This window comes from Daphnia magna, linkage group LG4 (genome assembly GCF_020631705.1).
Source record: "Daphnia magna isolate NIES linkage group LG4, ASM2063170v1.1, whole genome shotgun sequence".
Taxonomy (NCBI): Eukaryota; Metazoa; Arthropoda; class Branchiopoda; order Diplostraca; family Daphniidae; genus Daphnia; species Daphnia magna.
This window is the reverse complement of record NC_059185.1, coordinates 12189884-12208518: the sequence shown is the minus strand read 5'-3', so window position 1 is coordinate 12208518 and position 18635 is coordinate 12189884. Positions and strand designations below refer to the sequence as shown.

The 18635-nt window shown below is 41.9% G+C and overlaps 1 protein-coding gene across 10 annotated transcripts in view; it reads left to right on the top strand.

The window, feature by feature from the left end:
- LOC116920203 (metabotropic glutamate receptor 7) overlaps positions 1-17579 on the top strand; it is a 33462-nt gene extending 15883 nt beyond the window's left edge. For 7 of the 10 annotated variants that reach the window (XM_045171681.1, XM_045171680.1, XM_045171679.1 and 4 more), the window contains 15 exons: positions 1280-1474; positions 3385-3496; positions 3572-4768; positions 7933-8064; positions 9406-9585; positions 10333-10502; positions 11161-11315; positions 11842-12165; positions 13627-13773; positions 13866-13989; positions 14250-14358; positions 14843-15075; positions 15169-15748; positions 15831-15959; positions 16038-17579. In XM_045171681.1, coding sequence (XP_045027616.1) covers positions 4322-4768; positions 7933-8064; positions 9406-9585; positions 10333-10502; positions 11161-11315; positions 11842-12165; positions 13627-13773; positions 13866-13989; positions 14250-14358; positions 14843-15075; positions 15169-15748; positions 15831-15959; positions 16038-16406 — 3099 coding nt within the window. In that variant the 5' untranslated portion in view covers positions 1280-1474; positions 3385-3496; positions 3572-4321 and the 3' untranslated portion in view covers positions 16407-17579. Of the gene's footprint in view, positions 1-1279; positions 1475-1584; positions 3497-3571; positions 4769-7932; positions 8065-9405; positions 9586-10332; positions 10503-11160; positions 11316-11841; positions 12166-13626; positions 13774-13865; positions 13990-14249; positions 14359-14842; positions 15076-15168; positions 15749-15830; positions 15960-16037 lie in introns of all 10 variants that reach the window. The other 3 variants (XM_045171675.1, XM_045171676.1, XM_045171674.1) reach the window with 3 other exon arrangements.
- The last annotated feature ends 1056 nt before the right edge of the window (positions 17580-18635 follow it).

Here is an 18635-nt window from a genome sequence, read left to right as displayed (position 1 = left end):
ATCAGCATTCCTTCCGCAACGTTGATTTTTCTTGTCTCTCTCGACTTTGACTTTTGATTTTTCTACCGTGTCACACACACACACACACACCGGGATCTTTTTCTTTTTCAAGTTTTTTTTTGCCATTGATTTTATACGAGCGGAAGAGAGAGAGAGAGAGACTCTGAATTATTATTCAAAAAGAGACGTAAAGACCTTGGGGGGTGATCAAAAAGAAGAAAAAAAATTGAAAATTTCTTTTTTGCTTTGCGTTCAGCAAGAGAAGAATGGCAACGCCCACTAACGATTCGAGGCCATCAAATATCGTCTTCCATGCGATCCAGCTCAGCTTTAAATGCCGTTAAAATAATCGCCTTTCCCTCCTAAATCAATGACCCTAAATTTCACGCAGATCTACGAGGTTGAGGTCCATCGTTGTGCATCAGTCTGCTATTAACACTTTGATTTAGGCTCGTCAATAATTGCCACTTTTTATATTTTGCATTTTTGAAAACTTCTTTTTTCAGCCAACGCTGAAACAAACCTAAATCGATAACGTCAACAAACCGCGTGGCATTTGCTATTGTACGTCTCCACAATCTTCGTTTTACACGGTCGTTAAAAGTGCCGTACTTTGAATCGTCCGGTAGAGGAACCGCTCATTAGTGAAACTTCCTTTTTGTCTTCTCGACACACAATTTTGTTTTCATTTTCGCTTACATGTGTCCCTCAACTTGGCCACTACCTTCTTACCAACTCTCTATGCTGGTGGCTGTACGACATCAAAGGAATCCCTCCTCTCCCACTATCTGAATGTACGGTGTTGGCATCCATTTATCTCCGGTTGACAGCCAAAGCTCCGCACACACCGTACACGTCACTGGCAAAAGTTTCCAACCAACTTTGCGATCAACCCCTCCTACCTCTCCGCACTCGTTTATTTATTTTTATTTATTTTTTATGTAACGAAAGATGGAAAACATTTCATTTTTGCAGAAGAAAAGTTGGAATGCTCCGGGCTTGTTTCTAATCAGCAGCAAATCCCTAAAAGTGTGACTTTGCCTCACTTGCAAATGCAGACGCTTTTTTTTTTTTTTTACGATTCTCCTAACTCGGGTCATTCGTTTTTTTTTATCAGACGCCATTTTGATTATGTTTAGGAGCACAACAAATAAAAGTTTTTTTTTTTGTGTTGACGTCTTTAAATTTCACGACGTCTGAAAGTTTTGCGCTAGTAATAATGTAATCAAAACTCAATGCCTCTTTCTTTTTTGTTTTGTTTTTCATTTCTTGTTTGTAGGGTGCGTTTTGTTTCCGCAGTGCCACGACGGAAGGATTTCGTTTCGCCGGGTGTGAACGCGCGCCGTGCGGTCTTGGATGATGTGACGGCCGTTGATGCGTGACGACGTCAGCGGACACGACTAACAAGGACAGACAGGATGGTGTGTGCGTGTGTGCGAGATGAAAGCCCTGCAAATGAGAGAAGCATCCTTAGGTATATATATAAATATTTTTTGGCCTATAGAAAAGAAGAAAAATGGGGATCATTTTTTAAAAAAATATTTTTCTTCTTCCCCCTCTCTATTCATGGACGACGTCAACAAGCTTTTCAAAGGAGGGCTTGTGTGTGTGTGTGTGTTTGACGGGTCGATATAGATGTTGGGCGAACGGACATGACAGGTGATGATGCTGAATCTTTCCACTCTCTTTCTCGTGTTTGGGGGATCTTTATCGACACTTTCTTTTCATCGGCCAATGTGTTCTCGGTGCGTCATCAACTCTGTGTACATACAGAAATAGAAAACGAAACAAAAGGGCGGGTCTTGTAGTCTACACTCTGTAGATATGTATCCATCAGCTATTAAAACACGTTGCCTCTAGTTCGTTTGGTGGTGCGGACAAACGTGTCAGTTCCATATCGTTTTCTAGGGTGGGGGATGAAAGAACAAATTTATTTTTTTTTTGTAGTTTAAATTGGACGATGTGTAAAGGCTCCGTGTTGTGTGATGACAGATGCACTAAGCGCAACGCAAAAAGAGAATTCGATCCTCGTAGACGCGAAAGAAATCTGTGCATCGAAATGCGATGCTTTGCAGTTATTCTAAACATGTCACTTTTGGGCCGATTCGACGAAAATGTTTTTGCTATTCTTCTTTCCGTCTCTCCCCTCCTCTTCTCGTTATGTGTTTTTTTTTTTTTGTACGCGAGAGGAAAAGGGGGCGACCGTGCGCGCACCGGCTCCATTTCGTTTGCCACGGCTTTCGTACTATGGATTTGTAAAGCAATTGTGGCAACGGACAAGTTTCTGCTGATGCGTTATTGACCGTGTACGCTCTCTTGGCACAATCGAATCACAAATTGAAACGACGGCACAGATCTCACCCCCACCCCCCTTTTTTTATGTCGTTATAGAATTTGAGTTGAGTAGATGTATATACTATCTATGGCCGGGTGTGTATTTGTGTAACTGTGTTGTAGAGATGGTTTAGCCCTTACGTCAACAAACATTCCTGGAAGAAAAGGGAATTTGTTTTAAAGAAGGGGATTTTGTTTACTCCTTTTTTTTGTTTCTTGCCAAACGTGGAGAACAAAAAAGAAAAAAAAAAAGATGTTTTGACATTTGTGGCTGATTTTTTGATTTCCTGCCGAGATCAGGAAATGATTTCATCAAGCGAATTGCCTCGGCTGCCGTCAATGGCGTGTCCGTGTGTGTTTGAACTTGATTTTTCTTGCCGCACACACACACACACACCTTTTTTCTCTCGTTTGATTGGAACGCCAAGTCTTCCCACGTATTATCCAGCATACGAAATAAGATGAAGGAGAACGAAAAAATTTAGACGCTGCCTTTATTTGGTCCGTGTTTTTCTCACGTATTTGCGGAGAACGAGATCTTAAAGAGAGAGAGGCAGAAAAGAGCTCGAATCAGCAATGCGAGCAGATCCTATTTCCTTCATTTGATCGACGGCAACGGTGTGTCCCAGGCTCTTAGAACGAAAAAAAAAAATGGCTGTGTTGATATATTTTTTTTTTTCATCACTGGCCGTCGTCATTCGGTTCGATTCCCACATTCGATTTATTTTTTCTTCCTTTTCTGCATACGACCGTACACACAATGGCATTAATGGGGAATGAGAAAGGAACATTTCCGATGTTGGAACGATCCCCCAGATAAAATTAAATCATTTTTTTTTCACCCTATCTTATTCGACGGTGTAGGGCGTCTGATGTTTCCCCCCCAGAAATTGTGAATTTTTATTTTTTTTTTTTTAGATTTTATGGAAACGTTGAGAATATTAAAAAAAAAAAGTTGACAAAATCGATGGAAAGAGTTCGAGTTGAATGTGTAATTCGTCGTATGAAATCGATCTCTTTTTGGAATTTTGTAATAACTGTCCGTTTCAGGTGGGCGGCGAATAAACGCCTTCTATTTACGATGGGTGCAGTCAGCTAACGGTTACGTCAATTACAGGGGCATTTCAATATGAATAGATGCTAATCATACCGGAACTGTTTCGTAAGCTTTTCGATAACTTCTTTTACCTATTTATGTAACAATATTTACTTTTATTTGTTTTGTTTTTTGTTTCAGGTCATTGCTGTAAGTGACTGAAAAAGAAAAAAAACATCCGGATTTGCGTCACGTGGCCAATAATCTTGGAAATCTTTCAACGTCAATGTAGTCTGAAAAAAATTTTATTTTCGTCTCAAACAAAGAATTTACATTTCCGGAAGCGACCCGCTACGCCCCGGAATATTTTATTCCATTTTCAAGTAAAGCGGATGTGAAAAAAAACAAAAAAAGAATCCGCGCCGGCGCAGATGGCGTGCCCGAGTTGTTCGTATCTCTTTCTCGGTTGATGATGATATCCTGGCTCTGAAAAAAAAAAGAAAAGGGAATAGCGCGCAGCATCCAGCAAGGAAATATCCGCGACTGCTCGCACCTTGTTAACGGGCAGTCGGTTGGCGTAAGGTGGGCCAGCAGGATCCTTCCTTTTGTCCTCCCACTCAACTTGTTCTCTCTATATCCTCTTTCCTTTACAGCCAATCTCTTAATTTTTTTTGATCTCCCCATTTTCATTCAATACTTCCATCATCTTCATCCATTTCCTTTATTTTACCAACCCCACCCCACCCTCGTTTTATTTTGTTTAAATGAATCATTTAATTGGTTTTTGGACAATTTCAGCTCAAATTGGAGGAACACGTCATTTTTGTCAGTGTTTTGTGTGACCAGTGGTGAATTAACATAATTCATTATTGTTTTGATTCTGAACGAATGACTGGGCAAAAGAGACGGCCGAAGCCATGAAGAAGAAATCGTGTCATCGCTGCTTGGCTCATGCTGTCGGTGTTAGTGATAGTGACACTGCGGTCGGTGTCGGCTCAACTGACGTTCACTTTCCAACAGCAAGCGGCCGGCCATCAGCGGCCGCAACGTGAAAGCGAATACGCGCACCATTTGATCCGCATTCCGGGCGACATTGTTTTCGGCGGATTGTTCCCCATGCACGAGCACCTTGTGCTGTCTGATCACGCGGCCACGGACGGAGCGTCGGCAAGCGGAGGCGCTGCCGGCAGCATTGGCATGGAATTTCCGTGCGGAGCCATCAAGGAAGAGAAAGGCATCCAGCGTTTGGAGGCGATGCTCTACGCCCTGGATCTCATCAACGACGATCCGCACATTCTGCCCAACATCACCATCGGCGCCGTCATCCTGGACACTTGTTCCAGCGATACGCACGCGCTCGACCAGTCCATGGAATTCGTCCGCTCCTACATGAACAAGGTACGTTTTTAAATCTCGAGTCTCTCTTTCAAATTACATTCGCCTGCGGCTATTTATAACCGCCGCTGGCTTTTGTTTTGTTTTTCAACGGATGAAAATGGCACGAAAACGAGTAAACACCAAACACATGTCGAAACACGGAAGGTGCAATAAGCGCCGCAGGGAATCCGCGTATTTTTTTTTAGTTTCTTTGCTCGTCAGTTCAGTTTTTCTTTTTTGATTTCTGCGCATCCGTGTTGCAAAAAGTAAAAGGTAGCGCACGAGTTAATGTGTTATGGACTGCTTCCTAACTGGAACGAATGGTCCAGTTTCATGTGTGCGTTTGCACAGCCACTAGATGGATTTTATTATGATATTTTTTTGTTCGAGTTTGGCCAGTCTAACTGTGAGATGGTAGGGCCTAAAAAAGAATTAGGAGCGCCCATTAGCACGTCACTGACAGCCTTGTGTACAGACACACACACACAATAATAGCGCAGCCAAACGGCCTTAGCAAAAGGGGAAGGCTTTAAGGAGCTGACGTCGGGAATTGAGTCTTGATATAACAAGGAGAAATAGGACGCGTCTTTTTACTCATTTCTCATCGAAAAAAATAAATAAATAAAAGAATTGCGCGTGTTGTTTACGCGGCCGTCGGGATGGATGGCAATAATAAAAAATAAAAAAAGAGATGAGCCCTTTTTTTTTTCTTTTCTTTTTTAATGAACGGCAAAGCTAATTTTGAAATGTCAATTTTCTTTGTTGTCGATTTGATTGCGGTCTGGGAGGCGTTAGTCGCAGACATGCGGAACTCGTACGTTCCCCTTTTTTTTCAATATCATTCCCTTGTTTATTACAGAAACAGACACCCCTCCCCGAAAATGATTTACAGAGACAATCAAGTTCTACGAGAAACGCGTTGATGCGGAAGAAGAGGCTTGTCTCCGCGGATCTTGTGGGAAACATCGGCAAACTTGACAACTGGCCTATTGATATTAGCAAACCAATTTTTTTTTTTATTCTTTTATTTCTATCGTACGTCTAATCCAGATGTACAGTACGCGAATCTCATCAAGTAGCGTGGATTTCCCGATTCGTTTTGTCGCACACAACGGTCCCATCCGATGAAAAATATTGTCGCCCCTCGTCCTCTTATTTTATTATTATTTGTTTCATATCGCGGACAAACAATGTGCTGTGTCTTGAGGCCGTACAACATTTGCTCTGATCGTATCGAACCTTATGGCAATTGAATGACGAAAATTGACCATTTAATCTTTCATTTTCGGATTCTTTTGGATGGGGGGGGGGGGCAAGGGACGTTGTTTTGGTCGGGCAGATAGGAAACATCCGACGTGCTTTTCATCCGCTTGGCCAGCTCTAGACACACTCTCTCCATTGACACACACTCAAACTCTTCGATGAACTAGAACGGGAGGGGTTGAAAGTGGGGGGGGGGGGTGATTCTGGGGACTTTCTATCTATGCGCTCGACAAAGAGCTGCTTCTTCTTTGCTATCAAAGTTTGCCATCATCGATCAGTTCACTCCTTCCCCATCTTTCAAGGCAAGAAAAAAAGCTTTCTATCAAAATCTAATACACATCCGAGAAAGGGAGGGGTTATCCAGTGCATTATACATCCTGTCGTATGGAGAGGCTGGACTTTTGAAGAAAATGAAATCTTTCAAGAAGAAGAAGAAGAACAGAAAAATTGGAACGTCATCAATATGCGATGATGGCGCCCTCCAACAGCAGCCGAATCAATCAGCTAATGGGTGGAAAGAATAGGCAAAAAAATCCCTTCGAATATAATTTGGCATTTAAATTTCGAAAAACGTTCTTAAAAATTAATTTTGTTTCTTAAAAAAAAAAAAATGATGCCTTCCATTGGCTATCGATCGTTAGCATTGCGCCTATTTTTCCCTCTCTTCCCCCCTTTTTTTTCACGTGTTTCCTAAATCTATTCGTCTGATTTCCATAACTTTAAAGGGAATAACAATAATTAAAAAAAACATATTTTGTGCGTGTGTGTGTGTGTGACGTTGTAACGGAAGTAGACTGTGACTCGAGTGTTGCAGCCGGAAGGCGTCTGTTGTACAAACGCTAGACGAACGAGGGGGGGGCACACAAAAGAGGTGAACGTTGTCGTTGGACGATGATGGTTCATTGTGTGTCTTGCCCTCACGAATTCCTTTTGTCTATTTTTTTTTTTCTTTCTATATTTTCACAATCATCAAGTCCTTCGTGTAGGCAGAGTGTAGAAATATTGGCGACAACGCCCATAAATATCGAACAAAAGGCATCCAACAAAATTGAACGCACACATCCATCGATCGCGCCCTGCCACTCGATCCACTGAAGATTTCGACCAAAGTCAAATGGGGGAGAATTGTTAAGGAGAACGCGGCCGTCCCGTCAATTTCGGATTCGGCCGTTGACAGTTTTTGTTTGTTTCGATTGTTGTTTTAGGATCCAATATTTTGCGGATGGAATAGCGCAGAAAGAAAGAAAGAAAATAAAAATCCCATGAAAATGGTTGTGCATCATCTCGAAATGTTTTGCACGGAAACGGGACGACGTGATGTGTGAGCTCCACAACAATCAGTCCCGCAAACAACAGCAACCGCAGTTTCTCCCCCCTTTTTTTTTATTAGTTTCCATCTACGCTCTTCTTGTCTTTTCTATACTCGTCACGTCCACCATGACTTCCGTGAAACTTTGAGCACGGCCGAAGAAACGGGTCGATTTGACTCTCGGGAAGCGAACTTCTTTCATTTCTTTTCTTTTTCCCAAGGAAAAGGGAAGTAAATACAGCACGCCAAGCAATCAAAAATCTGAAGAAATAACCGATAGATGGAATAAGAAAAAAATAAATCAAATAGGAGAAATGAAGATGTCGATGAGTTTTCGTCGTGCATTTCAAGTGGAATAATATCCACCTAATCCTCAGCAAAAAGAGAGAAAAAAATTGTGGGTTTAGCCGAGTCTCGAACGTCAGACCTGATGGCTGTCATTCACAGCCCATAGGCGCAGTATACGTGTGTTCTATATTTGCCTTGCTCCTGTCTTCTAATGGCAAATTGTAATTTTTCATCATTTCATTCGATAGGAAATGCAATTAAAATTTCTTTTTATTTCTTATTTTATAATTCATGTCCTGCTGGAAATCCGGATTGGATTATTTAGGACGCTTCCGAGTACCAGTGCGAATCTGGCGACGCCCCGCGCTACGTCCCCCACAAGCCCATCACGGGCGTCATTGGCGCTAGTTTCTCGACAGAGTCCATCATGGTGGCCAATATTCTCCGCCTATTCAAGGTATTTCCCTTTTTTTTTTCTTTTTATTCTCCCGTTTTTGTTGCAATTGCAGGCGACGCTTGTCCGCGTTTAAAGGTTGTCCAAAGTGATGAGGAGGGTGAAACATAGGAAGACGCAATCAAACTGCCTTTTTCCTTGAAACCCGGTCAAATGAGAAAGGGCGGGGACACAATCTGAAATTCCTCTTTTGTTGACGCTGGAACGTTTTTCATACATCAAAGAACCCCCCCCCCCCCTTTTTTTTTTCTCTCTCCTTTATTGAAGGCGGGAAATGAAAAGACTTGTTTGCTATTGAAAACTACTGGCTAGCTTGGAAAGAAATGTTAAGGACCTTTTTATTCTGAAAGAAATGGAAAGAGCTGCGCGACAATCTCGCAAGTTGTGTCTCCACTTTTGATAACCGATCGATTGGATGGATGTTACTACACGCTACTGCCACTAACATCTATAGACTCGGCTGTTGACACTGCAAAAAAAACAACATTTCAAATAAAAACTAGAAAATGGCGAATGCATAAAGAACGTGAAAGAGTTTTTTTGTTGCGCTCGGCTCTGGCCCATGATGGAGGGCCTCACAATCACCATTTATCCACTTCAATGTGAACGCACGAGATTCGACGGGCAGGGTAGGAAATGTTTCTGTTTAAATAACCTACTTCGTTTATCCGTGCCATTCCAAAAAAAAAAAATAAAAAAATGAAGATTATTACATCAGGAAGAAAAACGGGGCGTCAAGTGCTTTTAGCCGCCTATTATTAACGAGCCATTTTCCTGTCTAATGACATTAAAGAAAGACGAGCTGTAAGCCTTTATTGAGGTGTGGTTAAAGATTATTAGATTTTCATTCGCTTGAAATAGAGAGACAGTCTTGGGAAGACACGCAATTTTTATTTTTGGCAACGTCGCTCAAGAATCACGCAGCAGTTTGTTTATTATTTGATTTGTTCTCCTTTAAAAAAAAAAAATGTTTTCTTTAAATATTTCTTTATTTAGGTTTTTATCAATAAGGTTTGCCACGTGTAGCACCTCCCCTTTGAATAATAGAAATGTTTCTTTTTTTGAAGTGACAAGACGGACAACTTTTTCTGGCACTGTCAGGGTGAAGATTTGTGTGAGCAATGCAGCAAAGTTCCAAAGTTTCGCAGACCAATTTTTGTGCTTCACCGTCTCCCTCTGTTCAAAAGTTTAAACTACCTTCTAATTTAAAACTTGTCTTCAAACTAAAGTTTACATTTCATCTTCTTTTTCTTCAAAACTAATCCGGATAATTAATTTTCTAATAATTTTAAATTTTTTGTTGTTGTTGTTTTTTTAAATTGAATTCTTTTGTAATGTAAACAGATTCCGCAAATTAGTTACGCGTCAACCAGCGCCGAATTGTCTGACAAGTCGCGTTTCGAGTATTTCAGCCGCGTCGTCCCGCCAGATAATTTCCAGGCGCAGGCATTGGTTGAAATGGTCCGTCAACTCGGCTGGAAGTACGTCTCCACCGTTGCCGTCGAAGGCGATTACGGCGAAAAGGTCAGTCTCGCATTTTTCATCCAAACTTGGCAACATTCAAACAACAAAATGCAAAGTCACTTGGAAACGTTCGTTAAACCGAAAGAAACGGCCGAACCCCCAAAAAAAAGTTGGGTGTTGTGTTCGCGTCTTATTGTTCCAGCCAAACAAATGCGAGACATTCGAGTCCCACAGAAACGGAACTAAAGTTTCATTAAACATCTTGTGTGTGTGTTACACGTAGACAATAGTCTCGATCCCCATTTCTTTAACCTTTTTTGAGATGGGGGAGCTCTTCGTTCTCGATCTTCTTCTCGTGTGTCTGCGCTTCGTGTCTATTTTCCTAGCGCTAAGTGATGCGTTGTGCTCGACCCGTTTTCGGGCCTTTATCTTTAGCAAATATTTGTAGATCCACATGCACAGTGTGCCTCTTTATTGACCCCTGTCACTGGAAAGCAAACAAGATGGAGGAAAACAAAAAAAAGAATGTCAGCTTACTTAACTAGGATGTACGCACTCTTATCGCTGATTGGCTATATATATACGTAATCGAATTACATTCAAAGTCTTTCCGAAAGACCTTTGGGTAAGAGGAGCGTCAATATCAAAGAGAGTTTCAGTTGAACGTGTTTTCCAACTTGTCCATTAGGTCCATTCATCAGCGATCGAGTGCAAAAGAAGAAAAAAACAAAAACAGATCGATTTTCTTAAAAATTTCTGGCTCGTTCCACAGAAATATTTGAATTGATTCATTTGGAAATTTTGCAGGGAATCGCTTCGTTCGTGACGTTGGCCGAATCGGCGGGCATTTGCATCGCCGTGTCGGAGAAGATTTTGCGACGAGCCGAAGACGCTGATTACGATCGAATCATCGAACGTCTGTCTCAGAAATCCAGCGCTCGCGGCGTTGTCATGTTTGCCGACGAAGACGAAACCAGGTATCATTATTGATGTCTTTCTTTCAAAACTCTACATCGACCTGTTATGGACGTAACTGGGACATCTTTCGTCAATTTTTCTCTTTTCATTGGTTCATTTTTTATTTTGGGGGGGGCCTTCGTGTTGTGAGTTTCTGATGAATGGTCTGCCGACGGCAATAACACACTGCATGACGGCACGATCCAAATCCTTGAAGAAAAAAAAAATATTACATGATGAAGTAGTGCGGCATCATCATCTACTACAATGGCAGGATTTCCGGCCGACGGCGAGTTTATAAAAGCCTTGCGGGGATGGAAGGAGGAACTCTGGGAATACCAGATAATAATGGAGTCTTGCTTAAGTCTTTACGTAGAAACGGGGGAGGGGAAATGTGCGGGAAAAAAATAAATAAATAACCCCCCGAAATCTTATCGTGTAGAGACACACATTCTTCAAGCCCAACTAAATGATGCACTATTCATTTCGCGCCTTACTTGATCAGATTAACATTAACACACAAATGATGGCAGATTATTGATCAATGTCTTGTCGCCGTATTGCGCATCGCCTTAAAACCAAACAAAACAAGAAGAGCCTCCCTTCTTTTTTGAAGTCGAAAAGAATAAGATTAGAGGAGAAACATAAACAAAATAATGTGATAACACAAATAAACAGGCGAATGCTGGCGGCGACGATGCGGCTCAACAAAACGGGCCAATTCCTTTGGGTCGGCAGTGACTCGTGGGGAGCCAAATTGCATCCGGTGCGGGATCAGGAGTTCGCTGCTGAAGGAGCCATTACCATCCTACCCAAAAGATCCTCATTGGCTGGTAAATATATACTCTCTTCTGTTTTCATTTTCCCTTCTCGAACGTCATGCAGTTAACAGCTAAATAGTTTAGATTGCAGTGCAGCACGCGCACAACTAGTTTTACCTTCCGAACTAAGTCGACTCCCTAGGCGACTTGTGCTATACGATAAAATAAAAGGAGTGCGGAGGTAATCATTCAAAGTGCAACTAAAAAAACAAACACCTGATGTACGTCGTTATTTCTGCCTCGGGGAGAATTTATTCCTGTTGAATAATTTAAAAAAAAAACGGAAACTTTTGTAACGTTAATCAGTTGAAAATCAATAGAAAAACAAAATTTTTGTTTTTGTTTTGATTTAATCAAAGGGAAATGTGTGGGTTGCCATGGGGGACTGTTGGCTAACGATGTTCCACTGTCGGCGGTACTCGGCAATGGACTAAATAAACGAGGCCAATTAGATTTCGATTAAAAGACGTGAACGAATGAAATGTATGCCTTTTAATGAATTTGAAATGGGAGGCTAAATGTCGTTTGATCGGACCAGGTTTCGATACGTACTTTAAAGCTCTGCGGCCGAAAACGGCGAAAGTGTGCGGCAGCGTGGGCGGATTGGCTAATCACAGCGGCGGTGGACTGGCGGCAGGTGCGGCAGCCAACGCAAGCGGATTCGGGGAGAATCAATACTATCGCAACGCTGTCAAAGGCTCTCGGATTTACAACTGCCGCAATCCTTGGTTCCGCCAGTTCTGGGAACAGCATTTCAAATGCAGGTTCAACACGAGCGCATCGGGCGGCACGAATCTGCCCGAATGCAAAGGAGGAGATAAGCTCACTTATTACGAGCAAGAAGGTCTCGTGCCTTTTGTCGGTGAGTTGTTGTCATCCCTCATTTGCATTTTCTTTTTTCATTAAAAAAATTATTTTTTGTTTTTGTTTTTCTTGAAGTCTTTGAACAAGGGCGGCCTCTTGTTTCATCAAAGTTAGGAAGTTGTACTTTGGTTTTTTGGTTGTGTTCTGACGAAACTTGTTTTTTTTTTAAAGGGAGGCGCCACTTTGATTAATTTCATACCCGCCAATGGAGTAAAGACTCTTGAATTTTCTTTATTTAAAAAAACAAACTATTTTGCGTGGAAAATGTATTGTGGTTTTGAGGCTGAATAGAAGAGGATTCGCTTTACACTCTGCCCGCTGATTAGGGCGACTTGCAGCCGTTAATTAGATTTCGATGCGACATGTTGTGGAGCGTGCGCTACAATGCCTTTCATTTTTACATCCCCCCAGTCTGTTCCAAAACGAGCATTACATTCAAAATGTATTTCGCAAAAATGGCGACGGCAAACAAACGGGATTCATTATCATCTGTCTAAGCAAAAGAAAATACTCGCGTGTATAGTCAAGGCGCAGTTTTGGCATTAAGAGACGAGCACATCGAACTTGCCACTGTTTTGGCCCGCTTTTGTGTCTTGTGCGGCTGCGACAATATCCAATCAGCTGAGCGTCGGTTAAAGTTTTTGCAGACTTAATTTTTTTTTTTTCATCTTCATTCCCGGGAGAGTTTGTAACGGAGAAAATGGAACAAGAGATAGAGAAAAAAAAAGGACTTTCTCTCTAGAGATGTATATTATTCATTTACTATTCTGCGTGTTTGGCTTCTCCATTCCGGCGGCTGTAACTTTGTGGTTTAACGGGCGAAAATGTTTTTTTGCGTGGGACCAGTTTCTCGAATCAATCAGACGATTGTAAGATGAAGGATAAATGTAAAAGTTTGGGCCAAATGCCTTTGAGGATTGGCTGGATGCGCCAAACAATTGTCGAAATGGACGGAACAAAAAACAAATGAGAAAGGTGCGAAATTGCAAATGGTTCGACTCTCTTCGATCAAGTTATTTTGTTTTGTTTTTTATTTTTCTCCGGCATTGGGTGAATTGAGTAATTCCCCTGAAAAGTTCACCGATTCAATCGAAAATTTCGTTATGCCCAACGAGCCATTATATCCCTGCGCGCTGGATCGATATACCATTGAATGTGTACACGCAATAGCCGAGCAGCGCATTATTTTTGCATCTTCCCAACTGCAACTCTCCATTGCATTTTGCCCCGTCTATAAAACGAAAACATGGAGCGCACGATACGCTGGGAACATATCTTCTATTTTCGTAGTAATTAATTTTTGTTTGATTTTATTTCTTTTTAAGTGTAGGGATTGACGCATAATATCGTGTGACATCGCTGCAAAATGTCAAAGTCTTTGATGTCTTTTTTTTTTTTTCAAAATATTTTCATTTTTCCGTTGAATTCTTTGATGTTTGTTCGTCATCGATTCGCTCAGTGGATGCTGTTTACGCTATGGCGCACGCCGTTCACCGTATGATCATCGACGTGTGCGGACCCGACGCTCGTGAGCTGTGCGACGAACTCAAACCGGCGCCGTCCGGCAGGAATTTGCTCAAGTACATCCGAAACGTCAACTTTATCGGTACGATTTTTCTTACTTTCAATCCATCGAAATATATTTAAAAAAAAAAAAAACAAAAAATAAATAACAATTTAATGCCCGCGAACCAATAGGTCCTCAGGGTCAGCCTGTCCGGTTCAACAAGGACGGTGACGCCTATGGCAGCTACAGTTTTTATCAGTACCAACGTCACGGCAGCAAGTATGACTACGTGCGTATCGGCGATTGGAGCGCTTCGTGAGTATCGCATTCAATTTTTTCTTTTCCTCCACCTACCCCTCCCCCCCCCCAAAAAAAAAACAATATATCTAGCAGCTTCTTTTTATTGCACGTCCTCTGACGACGATACTTGACGTTATGACATTTTACTGCTTGATATCCTCGTGAACGGCACTTGATTCGGTAGCCAAGAAAACATTGTCACAATATTTGGCTTGGAGGAGTGACGTTTTTTTTCTTTTATTGTTTATGTTTTTGTTGTTTTGTTTTTTTTTAAGGCTGGTGCTGAATATGAGCATGCTGGCCTGGCCAAACAGCACCACGGGGACTATACCAAGATCCATCTGCAGCGACTCTTGCCCCAACGGATACATTCGAAACTTTCAGGTGACATTGTTGGGGTGGGAAGGAGGAGGGAAACGTATCGTTTGTATACACAGAATTAATAAATCTAGCAGAAAAGGAAAAAAAAAAAACGCTTTTATTGTTGCAGGAAAGCGGCAATGCTGTCGGCCTATAACATTGAATGTCTATTGGCATCAAATTGAATTCCTCTAGGATAAAATATCTATAGAATTATTTGATTTTTTGTCACCTGATCGTTGCGCGTTTTATTGTGTGTGCAGCTTTTTACATCCAGCCAAGGAAAAAAACAAGAATGAAAAAGTTTATGGCTTTTTCTTTTATTTATTTTTTTTTTTTTTATTTTCCCCACAACGTTTCCCCTTTTATTGGACACAGCCCAAACGTTCACTGCGGGAATTCAATAAAAGTTCTAGGGAAGAAAAAAAAAAAAGAGATTTCGAATAAGACACAAAAAAAGGTGCATAAAAAAAAAAAAACTAACGTCTTTGGTGTTTCAACGTTGCAGGATCAATGCTGCTGGAGCTGCGTGTCTTGTCGGGAGGACAGCTACTCGTTCAACGACACGTGCGTAGCTTGCGCCCCCGGCTACGCCCCCAATCGTGACCACAACGGCTGCGACAAGATACCCGCCGAACATTTGACCTGGGACAGCCCCTGGGCTATTGTTCCGCTCGTCTTCACCGCCCTCGGCGTCACGGCCACTCTGTTCACGTTGACCGTCTTCTTGCGTTACAACAGGTTTATTTCTACTTTGAATTACTCGAACAAATGATTAATAATGAAATTTTTTTAAAATTAACAATTAAATAAAAATGAATAATAATGTGGCAGTACTCCGATGATCATGGCGTCCGGAAGGGAATTGTGTTACTTGCTGCTGACGGGCATTCTGCTCTGCTATTTGATGGCCATCCCGATCCTGGCCAAACCGAACATGTTCACGTGCAGCGTCTTGCGGGTAGGGCTCGGCTTCGCCCTGTGTCTTTGCTACAGTTCCATCCTGACGAAGACGAACAGGATCTCGAGGATATTCAACCGCGGCTCAAAGGCCGGCATTAAGCGGCCGTCCTACACTTCGCCCAAGTCGCAGATCGTCATTTGTTGCGGCCTGGCGTCCGTGCAACTGGGCGGCAGTCTCGTTTGGCTCATGTTCGAACGTCCGGCAACCAAAGAGGTGCATCCGCAGCCGTTGACGGCCGTCCTGACGTGCGGCGTCAGCAACTTGTCGCTCGTTCTCTCCCTGCTCTACAACATGCTGCTCATTATCCTGTGCACTTTTTACGCCTTCAAGACGCGCAAAATCCCCGAAAATTTCAACGAGGCCAAATACATTGGTTTCACCATGTACAGCACTTGCATCGTGTGGCTGGCGTTCGTCGCCATCTACTTCGGCACCTACAACGATTATAAAGTATGCACGTTTTGCATACGTGCATGTACTCGTTTTTGTTTCAAGTCTTTTTTTTTCTAATTTGATGTTTGAAAATCCTCAGATTCAGACGGCCACGCTTTGCGTCTGCGTCAATATAAGCGCTTCGGTCGCTCTTGGTTGTCTCTTTGTTCCAAAAGTCTACATCGTCCTCTTCCAGCCGTATAAGAACGTCCGCACGCCCGGAAGTGGGGTATGAATTGAAATGAAAGACTTGCGTACGCAATCGATTTTTTTTTTTATAATATTAATTTTTAATTGCAATTGACAGGTGCAACGAGGTGGAGATCACCACCGAGGATTAAATAAATTCAGCAGCAGTGGCGGGGTAGGTGTAGGAGGAATGGGGGTAGGTGCGGCCACGCCGAGCAACAGCCAACAGCCGTTGGCGAGTAGCATTAGCCATCCGCCGGCCACGTTGAGTAGCGCTACTCAGTCGATGACTTCGCTCAGCCGGTTCGCTAATGCCACTACACCCACGGCCACGACGACGACAGCCGCCGCCAGCAGTCTCACGTCGTCTCAGAAAGCCATTTCGACGATATCGTTTGGCAGCGCCACGGTGGCGGTGCAGGCGAACGGCTCCGACGCCAATCAAAGTCGAGCCGAAACCGAACGCGATGCGAATAATCTCAGCTAGGGAAGGTGCGAGGTGCTGCTTTAAATACTGAAAACCCCAGTTTGGTTTAGTTTTTTGTTTAAGGGAAAACAAAAGGTGAGCCCAATTTTTACTAATTTAATTATTTTTTATTGTTTTCATTACGAAAATGTTTTTTTTTTTTTTCAAAAAATCTAAACATTTAGCGCCAAAAAAAATGGCAGCACCTCGACTTTCAGCAGCAAATTCTTATTTATTTTTTTAAAAATCAGAGTCAAATTTTTTTCTTTGTTAATTAAATAAGAAATTCCATTTGCTTTGCTTTTCTCGGCCAAGAATTTCGTTTCCTATTTGTTCTACTCCTGCATCCGTCCTCGTGCGACTTTCTCAGTTCTTCTATTCTCAGCCCTTCCCGTTTTTAACGGGAAGATTCAAACGTTAAATTATATCTCTCGTGATCTCTAAATTTGTTTAAGTTTTTAAATGATTTAGCATTTTCTTTGCCGAAAACATTTTTGTTTAAAAAAAAAGCAAGTCATTTTTATGTGGGTGTGGCCGCCACAGATAAACAAACGTCGCCCAACATTATTATTATTTTGTTTGTAACTGAAAGATAATTATGTATTTGCCACGTTAGTTTTAAGTGTTTTGATGGGCTGCGCGTCAAGTATGGCTTCTTTGGGTAATTCTGTCTCTGGCAATCGCGTCCCGCAATTCTCTTTTAATTTGCGTGGGTGGAATTATATGGGAAACACCTTCCCCAATCCCGAACGAAATTCAAAAGGGTTGCGGGATGACTGAGCCCCCTTTGTCGAGACAGAATCATCACAGACAGGTTAACGAGATAACATATAAAACATTACTAGGCTATCCATTCAGCCCCCTCCCCAAAAAAAAAAATTAAATTTGCTGTTATTAAATATTTAAAAAATTATCATTCCTAATCCAATGAAAACAAGTAATTAAATGGCTGGATTATTAGGTGTGTGTATATATTTTGAAATTATCATCAATCATTTTTTATGCTATCGATCATGGTGTTTTCCCAGTCGTCCACGCACCTACACAGCACACTCTTCCACGCCCTACATATTTATTTGATACTCTAACTCCATCCCCCGGTCAATCTGTCTTCGTATCTTCTGTAATGTAAATTTTCAAAAAACAACAAAAAAAAAAGTGTTTTAAAACATGTACTATATTGCAACATACAAATATAAATAAAAACAATTTTTATATTTAAAAAAAAAACAAACAAACAGGTTATCTTTCCCGTGATTGCCTACCGTCCATTAGCCAGTGATAGCAACAATAGAGAAAAGATAAACAGAAGTTTTCCCCCAACTCGAGCCCGGAAAGGAGAAAGGAACTCGTCTGGGCTTTGCTTGCGCACTGGACTCGCTGTTGTCGGTATATAGCGCAGTTTTAATTTATGGGCGACGTGTATCGTCGCGTAAGGCTAGTGACATTGACGCTATTTTATACTAGACATACATTCGGAACTAAAATGATTATACATAGATTCGCAAGCAGCGCTGTGTCACTGTTGATAAACTGGCAATGACGTCGTCTCTTATATTAGCCCGGCATGTGAATGGCCATGAATAATAGCCTCTGTGCACAAACGGAGCATATCTCACATCAGCCCCGGCCCTTTTTTATTTCTCAATTTCGCCACCCGAGAAAGCAAATGAATAGCGGGGAAAATGGAAACCATTGTGGCCACTCTGTCGCATTTGGTCCATAAAAACAAAAAAAGATGGATCCTGCTGTGGCTGCCGCTCCCTGGGTGTCAGAAAGATATGAGCACAGTCATCAGTGACGACGTTGTTTCTCTTTTTATCTCACGAGAAACGAGAGACTATATAGACGAATGAATCGTTTACGTCAAAAGATTTTTTTCTTTCCGATTCCCCAGAGTTATATACACCCTCGCCGCCATTCCTATGTAAAGCAGCCTTATATAACATTCAGAGATCATCTGCGTCTCGGTCCCGTCGCCCTCCTTTGGACGGTTGTCCCAAGACGACACAGCCAAGAACGTGCGGGTAGATAAGTCTGTACAGCACGTGTGCATCATTTATGAGTGTGGCAAGCAACAAAGAAGGAAATGCTAAATAACTGTGATAGTTTATACTGATCACAAGTTCTCTATTTGAATGTAATTAGGAAAGGAAAAGGGGAAATCTGCTGAAACACTTTGAGTTTGGTAAGCAATTGTATATGATTCTTAATTTTTGGTTTATTTATGTCTCTTTATTATTCCCATTT